This window comes from Taeniopygia guttata, chromosome 1A, assembly GCF_048771995.1.
Source record: "Taeniopygia guttata chromosome 1A, bTaeGut7.mat, whole genome shotgun sequence".
Classification (NCBI taxonomy): domain Eukaryota; kingdom Metazoa; phylum Chordata; class Aves; order Passeriformes; family Estrildidae; genus Taeniopygia; species Taeniopygia guttata.
In genome coordinates, this window is record NC_133025.1 from 48,011,866 (window position 1) to 48,023,282 (window position 11,417).

The window sequence follows — 11,417 nt, forward strand, 5'->3', positions numbered from 1 at the left end:
GTGATGAGATCACAAAGCACTTGTCTCTCTCCCGTCAATAAATTACAATGCAGAAAAAAGCTCCATGGGCAGAAGAGAACAACCTATAGCAAGGCCACCAAAAAGCACTGAAACTGCAAGTGCCAGTGGGTTCTGCCATTGTCCATCACACTCTGTTTGTGGCTTTTCAAGTAGTTTTCCAGGACAGAACAGGAGCCACATTCATGTCCTACAGACACCACAAGTCTTATCTCTCCATTCTACTCTTCAGAACTTTGCAAAACAAGGGGAGGAGGCCCCAGCCACCTCTCAGTTTCCCCTCTGAGTTTCTCCTGAGATGGCTTCTCCTTTCTGGAGGGACAACCTTGGCTCTACCACATAAAGGCTGCTGATGGAAAATGCACAGGAACTTGAAGTACATTTGGCTGGAAGGTGACTCTGGGCATGTGCTGCAGCAGAGGAGGCAGAGTCTAAGGCAGGCATGCTTTAAAAATGATAAAAGGAGAAGAGGGGAAGCTTTGATCAAACAGAGAGTGGGAGTGGGGGTGCCAGAGATGCCTGCAGAGATGGAAGCAAAGGCAGGAATGAGGAGGACTTTTTATGTGAGAAGATACATGATTCCTTTGGAGTCAATCAAAGGAGGGCTAGAACTGTTGAGATGCAAATTACCACTCACCTCCCCTACCATCCCTGAGCCATCTTTCTCCAAGAGCCATGGGCATATGGGGACAGAGGAGATCTTAAACCAAGTAATTTGGGGGCTTCTTTCATTTTCCTTAAAGGTTCCAACCCTCCAGGTAACTTCAAATATTATTTTCCAGTTTTCCTGTACAATGAAGAGAATGAGAAATGTCTGGTATTTTCTCTGAGGGACAGAAAAACTCTTCTTCAACTCCTAGATTCCAGCAGCTAAAGCTTAAAAAAAAAAAACAAAAACAACCCAGCAACTGAGAACTATGCTCTGAAATACTGGAAAAACCCCAATACTGTTGAAAGAGAGTCTAGAGACTTTATGGCTATGTGTAAAAAGGCATTTACAGGCTCTGTGGATTTCTGGGTATTCACCATGTCAGCAGTACTGGGAGGAGACAAGTCAGCAAAACAAAGCTGTTCACATCATCTCCAACAGCAAGACACTTCAGCAGCAGCCATAAATATAGTATAACTCTGAGCACTACCATTAGCTGAGGCAACACCCATATTTTACAGAGCATAATTTGGCTTTTGTTTATATTTCTACATTGAAGACAGCACTTGTGAAATACGGAAATCCTCCAAGGAGAAAAACCTAGGTGGGAACAGAGCAACATCTGTCATGCATAGACAGCCCAGGCATGCACTACTTGGGATTGGGGAGGGGCTACCTGAAGAAAGTGAGACTGGAAATCATTTCCCACAGCCTGGGATGTTCCTGGTGGAGGCTGAAACACTGACATCCAGACTCGGCTCTGGGGTGATTGTAGCCTGGTAGCGGAGGCAGGGAAGCTTATCTGACACTGCCATCACCAGCTTTCTCTGCATACAATTCAGTTTCCCCAGCATGAAATCAAAGTACCTGCAAGTTTCAGCAAAACACACAGCTGCACAGAGAAGAGGAATGTTATTGTCCTTACTGAGCAGTGGCCCACAGCATTCAGTCCCTGTTGGCAATCACAGAGCTGATATAGGAGAGAGATCCTGCACATCTTGCTTGGTGTCAGCACTTCATAGCATACGAAAGATCTCACTCATGGGACCCAAGACAGTATGAAGCAAGGCCTTGCAGACCTACTGCTCACACAGTTGTTTTGTAGGGGCTGTGGATAAGGCTGAAAGGAGATGTGACTGCTTTGTATTGGGCACCCAAAAGCCCCCAGTGGGGCATGGTTATTGGAAGCATGAAAAATATTAGCTCAAGAATGGGCTAGAAATGGAAGCATGATATGACTCTGTCTAAATCCACTTCTCTCCATCTCCCATGTTCCCCCAGGTATTTCAGTCTACTATTCCCTGAGCTCATGCCCCTACTTAACCCTACAGTTCTTATATACAAGCATCCAGAGTGACCACCTTGCCAAAACCAGCAGTGCCTAAGTTCTCTCTCTTTGTGTGATACCAAAGCTATTTCTTCCCCTGCTGTCAGGACAGGGTTGAGAACAATTTCCTCTTCTGAGTGAAGTAGCTATAGACACCTGTAAAAGCTGCACTAGGTAAAGGTGAAACCTTGCATTGCCAGACCTGCATGAGGCCAGGACAGAACAGCAAGGGATGCAGCATACGTGCCAGCAAAACTGTGCTGTGCCGAGATTAGTGCAGCCGTGACTGCAGTGTGGGAGAAAGGAGTCTTTGTAAGGCTCCCTGAAGTAGGACAAGAAAAGCAAGAAACACTGGGGATTTGGGTTGAGGTGTTCTGATAGAGTGGTGTCTGCTGTGCTGGCAGCAGAGCTCCTTGCTGAGACAGTAGATGTTGCTCCAAGAAAAATGCTGCTTTTCCCAGGAGACAGCGGAAATCTTATTTCTGGACCCACTATTTAATACTAACATGCCAAACACGGACAGACCAGCCACATTTATTTAAAAAAACTCCAACATCCCCACAACCTAATAGACCCTGATGAAACAGAGTTATTAAGAAGAAATCAACACCTCCTTATCCAAGACAGGTACCTTCTTAACGAGGCCTAACTAGGGTATTTCCAACCTTGTTTCCCCCTCCCTTTCCCAGACAGCTCAACGTTTAATGATTTCTTACCTAAAGTGCTCTCGTTACTGTCCCACCACACGCTGCTGGGGAGCGTGGGGGATGACACACTTAGCCCTAGCATCAAAGCCATGATGCTGACAGTGCAGTTTTCACTGTCAGCCAGGGATGTTTGGTTTTCCTGGCGGATCTTTTTTTAAGCACACTTCAAACAACCTCATTTCACTTTCCCTGACAAACCTCAGATGTTAGCGCACCCCCCTTGTTTTCTGCCATCCCTCATGCTGCTTCTCCCTCACTGCAGAACACACCGAGGCCTCAAAAATTATACCATGGGGGTTGGTTTCTCTTTGGCAATTAACACTCACAAATTATACCAGCTCTGTATGGTGGCAGTTCGTCCCTGGAAAGAACCTTGACCTAAGCATTGGGCAGACAGAGCTGTGAGGGACTTCCAGGTGCAAAGAATTATAAACCCACCCAGGTTTGCTGGAGATGTGGGCAAACAGCTGAAGAAATGGCAAACTTTCATCTTTGGGCTCCTGAGTGCAAGACAGACATGGAGCTCCTGCAGCAGGTCCAGCAGAGGGTAACAAGGAAAATCGGGGGTCTGGAGATCTTCTCTTCTGAGGAAAGGCTGAGGGAGCTGGGCCTGTTCAGGCTTGGGAAGACTGAGAGGGAACCTCATCAATGTGTATGTCCATGAAGGGTGCCAAGAGTTTGGAGCCGGACTCTTCCTGGTGGTGCCAAGCAATAGCACAGCAAGCAATGGGGCAGAAACTGGTGCACAGGGAGTTCCACCTGGCCGTGAAGAACAATTTCACCGTGCAGGTGCCCGGGCGCTGGAACAGATTGCCCAGAGAGGCTGTGGAGTCTCCCTCACTGTAGAGGGAGCGCAAGAACCTTCTGGATGCCATTCCTGTGCCATGTACTTTGGGATGAACACCATATCAAAATGTCTGGAAAACCCTTTCTAACACAATCTGAAGCACTAGAAAGCAGGCATTCTTTATCTGCACAGGCCACATAGAAGACTGTCTCTGAAAATTTCTATTCTCTGTGTTATTTATAAACCCTGCTTGAGCAGGGAGGTTGGACCAGATGCCCCACCGTGGCCCCTTCCTATCTGAGTTGTTCCGTGCTTTTGTGATCTTTGCTGCCTTATCTGGATTGAAGGTTACGAAAATGATAAATTAAACCAGAATAGCCGCAGTCGAGAATTGTTCTAGCTGTGGCACGGGAGAACGCGCCCAGGGACCCATCTGCCGGAGGTGGATGAGAGAACTACACAGCATCCCTACAAAGGACGGCAGGGTGCCGAGCCCCCTTTCCGCGTTTATATTGGCCAAAACCAGCCCCACCCCGGATCCTGCCCCGCTCCGGCGACAGCCCCGCCCCGTCCGAGGAGGGACAAAATGGCGGCTGCGGGGTGTCAATCAGGGCGCGCGACCCGCTAGCCCAGCGCGATTGGCTGTGGCGGCGCCGGAAGTGGCAGGGGCGGAGGCGCGCGGCGCGGCTCCGCGTGCGGCGGCGGTGAGGGCCGCTCCCGACCCCTTCCCTTCGGGACGGCCGGGACCGGGACCCCGCCGCACCCGAGCGGCCCCGTTCCCTTCGGGACGGCCGGGACCGGGACCGGGACCCCGCCCCACCGGAGCGGCCCCGTTCCCTTCGGGACGGCCGGGACCGGGACCCCGTCCCACCCGAGCGGCCCCGTTCCCTTCGGGACGGCCGGGACCGGGACCGGGACCGGGACCCCGCCCCACCCGAGCGGCCCCGTTCCCTTCGGGACGGCCGGGACCCCGCCCCACCGCGCTCCGTCCCGCACCTTGGAGCGCCTTCCCCTTCCCAGCCCGTTTCTCGCAGCGCTCCAGTTCCCGAGGCTGTTGGCTTCTCCTCGACCCCCGCCACCATGTTTGTCCTGGTGGAGATGACTGACACTGTAAGAATTCCTCCCTGGCAGTTTGAAAGGAAACTGAACGAATCTATTGCTGAAGAGCTAAACAAGAAATTGGCCAATAAGGTAAAACATGGGTCACGTATAGGTTGATATAGGCATCGCAACGTCCCCGAGCGTTCCTTCCTTGTATTTGTGCCTACTGAGGTGCGCGGGTGAGGTGCCAGAGTGGTTTGGATGTGAAGGCCATCCCCCGCGACTGTAAATAAGGAGACAGCCACGTATCATCTCAAAGGGGACATTTTTCTAATGGCTGATGTTGTAATAGGAAGATACTGAGACACCAGATGGGGCAGAGGAACATGGAAGAGAAGTGAGACCAGCTGCTGGTTTGTGTTAAAAGAAGCAATCCAAAAGGCAGCCTGAAAAACATGCAAACTAATCCATCCAGTGAGGAATTTAAAGAAAAAAAAACCTATATAAACACATGCCGAACACTAATACTGGAAGAGAAATGATGCTGTTAATAGCTGGTTTGGCCTGTGCTTATTAATTGAAATACATGATGGCAGTAAGAAGTTGTCTTTAGTGCAGCATATAAAAAGTGTTTTCTTGTGGCCCTAGGAGGTCAGAGTTTCCCTGTGCAGCCCCGGGACTGTGATTAGTGTACGGCTTTCAACATGTGGCAGGTGCGAAACTAAAAAATGCAGCTGTAAACGTGAAAGGAGCTCAAAAGAGCAAGCTGAAGGGATCTAGGGTTGTAAATAGCAGATTATGAAAGGCAGGTTATGAAAAGCAAAAGTCTTCCTTCATCCACTGATGACTGGTGGATGCCTCAAATTTCATAGACAGTGAAGCTGTCTCAGAAGTAGCAGAGAAACCAAGAGTTTGCCCTGTGTCTCCCCAGAGCTGATATGAAGATAAAAGGCAAGCCTGGAGGCTTCTGAGAGTGCAACTCTAGCAAAAAGCATGTTTAGCATTTGGACAAGCTGTGGGGCTGGTGAATGATTGGGAGCTCTTTACTGTCTTGGCAGCTCAGGTTCTCTCACCACTGACAATTTCCCCAAAGGTTTCTCTTTGTAGCAGCGTTTTTTCCAGTGCCAGTGAAAATATGTTCCCACAACACTTGGATTGGGGCTTCCCTACGCTGCTGGTGGTGTTGAAGGCAGTGTTCCAAAACAACCTCCACCCCTCTATTGCTGCCCTTTGAAAAGGTGTGCATAATGTATGAATTCCATAGTTTGCTTGATTTTACCTGGTTGGTTGCTTGATTTACTGCTCTCAATTTTTTTTTTTTCTTTTATCAGGTTGTATACAATGTTGGGCTCTGCATCTGTCTGTATGATATCACAAAGCTGGAAGATTCATACATATTTCCTGGGGATGGTGCATCACATACCAAGGGTAAGTGCTTTTCCTCAGTTACATTGTGTTGCAGAAGGTTAATTAATGATCTGGGAATGTAAGCTGAGTTCAGTTGTTAGAGACAGTGACAACCTTAAGTTCACAGCCTTAACTCTGTTCCTGTTAGGAGGGCAAGAGGAACATGGTGAAAGTCTCTTATTTTCTTTGCCGTTTTGGCTACAAATACAGCTTTAAATAGCCAGTCCTTCTTGCCTTCTCCAGCAGCCCATCTCTGTTCTACAATTAGAGCCATAGGTGTGGGGTAAGAAGAGGGTTAATTTAATTGAAGGTTGAAAGTCTGCACATAGAAAATAAGTTGTAATAATTGGTCTGCATTTCTCTGATATTTTTTCTTTATGAAGTATATTCCCTAGCTAGGATAAGAAACCTGTTTCTACATGTAGCATTTGCACAGCATTTAATGCTTTTGTACTAGCTGGGAGTTTTACGACACTTTTGTTGAGACTTAGATCTGGTTCATCACACATTTCTAGTGACTTCTTTTAATAAGAAATTACTCATTTCTTTACCTTGACTCTTGGCAACTCTGAGTGAAAACTGGAAGTAAGTGCATAAAAGCAAATTTCATTTTTTAAAGTTAAAATACAGGTTTAAACTGGTAAGAGATGCATTTTTCTGGTTTCAGTTTACAGTGTGGAATCATAGGTTGAACACATGAAATATCTCCTGTTAGAAGGGAGCTGCACTGACTATATGTGCTTCTCCTTGTCTAAGGGGAGTAGAACTCATTTCCTAAAAATAAAAGCTTTTCTAATACTGAAGAAGGATGTTAGGCTTTCCTGCTTGCTTTAATCTCCATTCAGCTTCTCAACTTAGAATTACTCCTTGAACTGAAAGAAGAGAACTTTTCTATCTGAGTTTGGGAAAAAAGTCTGCTTTCAGAATCTGGTGTAGTACTTTGATAAATCCCACTGTGTTTGGTAATAACTCTTTCTTTAATGCACTGCCTAGTTTTATGTAAAAGAGGATCACTGCAGAGGTACAGCTAAAATTATGTTAAATTTCTCAGAAGCATCGTTTGGCTGCGATTGTCTTAGTGTGGCATTCTTGTAATAAGTGACGTGCTTAGTTAGAAACATTTTATCTAGCTTGGAGGAAAAATCCAGTTATGTTAGAGAACCTTGTTTAATCTGATAATACTTCATTTAAAAGATTTAATTTAATGGAAATACAGCATTGCAGACAAATATAAAAGGCAGAAGTATTACAAGAAAGTATAATTTCAGCTGATACTCTTGACCATGAGGCATTATGCTTCCATCATAATTTAATCAGAAGCCATGCTCCATGTTTATTGTCTTACACTTTCTTTCTGTGAACTTCTTGCAAAACTGAGGGGCTGGGAACAGGACACTGCTGATCCAGCTGCTGCCAGAGTATGTACAAACCAGTTAGGAACCAGATCTCTTATTCCCATTTTTCTATCTAATCAGTGCCTCTAAAGAAGTTGTAAAAGAAACTGGGTGTTTTAGAGGGCATATAGGATGTGGGATTTTGTTTTAATGGCTGCTACCCTGTGGGAGGACTATAGTTTACTAACATGGGCATAACATTAATGATCTGTTTTCTTTTAAGTGCATTTCCGCTATGTGGTCTTCCATCCCTTCCTGGATGAGATTCTGATTGGACAGATTAAAAGCTGCAGTCAGGATGGCGTCCACGGTAAACTGCACCTTCTGACATTAGGGACACATGAGCTGCAGAGTTCTTGGGTCTGTTGAGACACTGATTTTGGCTGGAGTAATGATCTCTGTGGGCTGGTTAATGGCTATTACTGGCATCTAGTGCTGCTGTGATCTGAGGGTGACTGGTAGTTTGAGCCTGCCAGCTTCCCCTGACCTTGATGGTTTTGTCCGCACTCCCTTTTCCTTTTGCCCAAGAATAACAGGCAAACCCATCTGGAGCATAGACTGGATTAATTTTCTTGCTTCAGTTAACAGAATTTAACAGAATGTTTTTTTCAAAGTGGAACTGTTGGCTTGTGTTGGTCTGACGTATTTTCCCTATAGTGCTGTGCGAATTTGTGTTCATTTCCTGTACCTAAAAACATGTCAGGGAAATGTCTTTGTGAGCATAAAGTGCAGCCGGAGTCATGGAATATATAATTGATGAGTTGCTTTCCTTTCCTCTAAGAGTCTTCCATGCAGGGAGCTCCGCTGCTCAGTTGTTAAATTAGGACAATACAGTTACCTTGGCTGCTTCTGTTGCTGAATTTGGGCATGGTCCATTCCCTGATAAAATTCAACATCATGAAATCTTAAGGTGGATGTGGGAGCTGTTCTAACTTTGTATCAGTCTTTATTTAACATACTACATCTGTGATTTCTAAGCTCTTTTTTGTCACAGACCTCTATAGCATCTGACTCATTTCTTGGAACGCTTTCATTTCCATTCCTGCTCCAAACAACCTTTTCCTTTCCCAGTGGGCACGAAGACTGTGCCCTCTGTTGCTGTACGTACTTTCAGCTGGATAGTTGCTTTGCTGCCAACTGAAATTGAGCATTGTGGCTCAAAGAGTAATTCCTGCATAATCTCAGTGTCCTTCCTGAGAGAGGAAGGAGAATGAGCCTAGAAATGCATTTTAGGAATCACTGTCGAACATCATTTGCAAAGAATTGTTTCAGTCTTAACCAAATTCTTTTCTCTGCAGTTTCTCTTGGATTCTTTGATGATATTGTCATCCCACCAGAATCCCTGCAGCAGCCAGCTAAGTTGTATCCTTTGATCACCTTTGATAACTTCACTACTTCATTTCAAAAGATTGTGCAGTGCTGGCCCAACAGGCATTCACCACTGCAACAATGAAGGTGCTCAGCGGCAGAAGCTAAGCCCTTCTGTCGGGCAAGTCCCACAGACTGTTATCACAGCTAGACAGGCCCTCACGCTCATTAGGTTTTGCAGGATCATTGTGCCTGCTGATAGTAATGAATGGCAGTGTCCCCTGCCCAGCTGTAATCCCTGCCTCCAGTCTTGGCTGCTGCTGAAGATAGAGTGCAGGTTTTACCACATTGTGTAATGTCTACATACGTGTGCGTCTGATATATTTCAGTGTGGTAGGCGAGGTCGTCTTGGGTCTGAGGAGTTTTGCTTGTCTGGGGGTCTTTTCTTCTGCTGCATTTTTCTGTGGGGAAAAATCTAGTAAGAATGGGGGTCCTGGGCTGTACAGACAGTGACCTGGGACAGCACATTGCGGTTTAGAAAATAACTGCGAAAAGGCTTTGAATCGAGTCTATTCTTAGAACTGTCAGAAAGTGATCAGTGAAGCAGAATGCTGTTTCCCTCCTTAATTCTTGGCCAGTGATGAAGCAGAGCAGGTGTGGGTGTGGGAATATGAGACAGAAGAAGGGGCCCATGACCTTTACATGGACATTGGGGAAGAGATCCGCTTCCGAGTCGTGGATGAGACGTTTGTTGATACGTCACCAACCGGTCCAAGCTCTGCAGAGGCTTCCACTTCAAATGCTGCAGAAGAGGTCCAGAAGAAAGAGGCACCCTACACTCTTGTGGTAACTATGTGCATTAGTTCTTATGGCATTGTGAGTATTGTGGTTTATTCAGTGTCTAAAATAGCACCCCTTTCCCAAGGAACTGATTGCTTTAAGCTGACCATGAATCAGTCACAAAATTAAAGGAGTGGAAAAGGGGAGAAATTAGGTTGTTCTTGTGGTTGCTCTGTTTTCTGAGTGTTTTCCCTGGAACACTTCATGGTTGTTGGTGGTTCTCCCCGGGAGGGTGATTTAAAGCAAACTGCACATGCATGAAGACTGCAGAGCTGGGAGCAACACATCAAGGTCTATGTAGCAACTGAACAATCTTTCCTTGCAGTGTTCTGGCATAAAACCTGAGTACAATGCATGAGAAAGGTGGATCTGAACCAATGGCAGCTGTGTTGTGTAACTTAGGTGGGAAAGATGATGTATTTTTTTTGGCATTTTCCTCTATTCTCTATGCAGTTTACAATTGCATGCTCTCATCTTCTCTCTATGAACAGGGATCAATCAGCGAGCCAGGCCTGGGACTCCTGTCATGGTGGACAAACAGTTAGCTGCCATCAGAGCCTGCTCCACAGAAAGTCTTTCCGAAGGGTGTTTGGGGGATAATGGGACCCTGCTGGTGCTCACTGCTCTTCTGAAACTGAGTAAGAAATTAGATCTGCCATTCTGTTTTCCCTTAAGCTTCCAAGCTGCCAGAAAGAGACAGTTGCTTTCAAGAAACATCTTCACTGAAGTGCAGAAGTGAATTTACAGGCACAAAAAGCCTTGAGCACAGCAGCTACAAACTCAGCTGGAGCTCTGGTCTCCTGCCCTGGAGGGAAAATTCTGGAGCTCTTGGCTTGCCTGAATCAAGGAAAGAGTTGACTTTAGTGAGTAAAGGCAGTAGAGAATACCTATTGAGAAGTACCACTCTTAGGCTGGGAGCTTGATCTCAGAGCAGAAACCTGCCCTTCTCTTGACAGGAAATGAAGAAGAAACAGCAAAAGACTTGAGTTAGTAGAGGTGTGGTACTCTGAGACCTGGAAAGTGCTGCTGCTGAGAGAGCAGGGGAGGTGGTGGTGATGTTCTGCTAAGTTTGGGAACTTCACCCATGGATGAAGTCAGCCAGAAGGAATAGGAATGACAGTTTACCCAAAAGTAACTCAGGCTTAGCGAAGATGACCAGTATGGAAAACTACAGGCTGTTTATTGTGTTGAATGGAATGACTTTTTTGGGTGGGCTGTATTTATGCAGAATGAGCTAAACTTTGCAGGAGTTTGACTGAAAATATGAAATTATGGACTGAAATGGATGAAGGCTGCTTTGAGCAAGCTAAATCCTTGTTTGTGGGGGTTTTAATACTGTAAGTGGAATAAATAGTATAAACCACACAGCCTGCCTTCCTGTACAATTTGTGGGGAAACTATTAGCTTCCTGCCTAGCAGGAAGAAAACACTTGCCTCCTGCAGTTTAGCTACTTGGATTTCAAGGCAGAGTTCAGACCAACGCTTTGCTCTATGCTAACAGCCAATGATAAACAATTGCCATCACCCTCCCTGACAGCAGTACAAGGAAAGGAGGGAACAAAACAGTGAGTAAAATCTATGCAGGGCCCATTGCCAAGAGAGTGATGTTGCACATAATTACAAAGCCAGCCACGTTTGGCAGGAAGGAGCTGTAATTCCCTGGGATAGTGGGTCTGCTTAACCTCCAACTGTGAAAACAAAGCCTGAGTCATCAGCGCCCTCCCTGCAGCATCGTTAAGAACCCCTTAATTCTCAACTGTTATTCCTGGTGCAATGCCCTAATTAAAAGGGAGCCTAAAATTCTTTGGGTTCACATAGTAACTGAGGTCCATCTGTGCCCACAATAAGCTTACTGAATGCCACCTACAGAGCAGCAGCGCTCACACATGCAACCATCTAGCTGTGATGGAAACAACTGTTTGCAGAAACCTCCCAGCTG

General features: G+C 46.1%; 1 protein-coding gene across 2 annotated transcripts; it reads left to right on the forward strand.

Moving 5' to 3' along the window:
• The first annotated feature begins 4,139 nt into the window (after positions 1 to 4,139).
• Positions 4,140 to 10,843, forward strand: POLR3H (RNA polymerase III subunit H). Of its 2 annotated transcripts, XM_002197356.7 has the most exons (6): positions 4,142 to 4,679; positions 5,861 to 5,957; positions 7,554 to 7,640; positions 8,629 to 8,692; positions 9,277 to 9,484; positions 9,970 to 10,843. In XM_002197356.7, exons 1-6 carry the CDS (start codon positions 4,569 to 4,571, stop codon positions 10,021 to 10,023), a joined length of 621 nt encoding a protein of 206 aa, XP_002197392.1. In that variant the 5' UTR covers positions 4,142 to 4,568; the 3' UTR covers positions 10,024 to 10,843. The 2 variants fall into 2 exon arrangements, with proteins under 2 accessions (XP_030118775.1, XP_002197392.1); XM_030262915.4 differs by lacking the exon at positions 7,554 to 7,640 and having other exon boundaries at positions 4,140 to 4,679.
• Positions 10,844 to 11,417: the final 574 nt, after the last annotated feature.

Coding starts and splice junctions, on each gene's coding strand:
- POLR3H (XM_002197356.7), top strand. CDS start 4,569: ATGTTTGTCCTGGTGGAGATGACTGACACTGTAAGAATTCCTCCCTGG. Junction 4,680..5,860: donor ACAAGAAATTGGCCAATAAG/GTAAAACATGGG, acceptor TTCTTTTATCAG/GTTGTATACAATGTTGGGCT. Junction 8,693..9,276: donor CTGCAGCAGCCAGCTAAGTT/GTATCCTTTGAT, acceptor ATTCTTGGCCAG/TGATGAAGCAGAGCAGGTGT.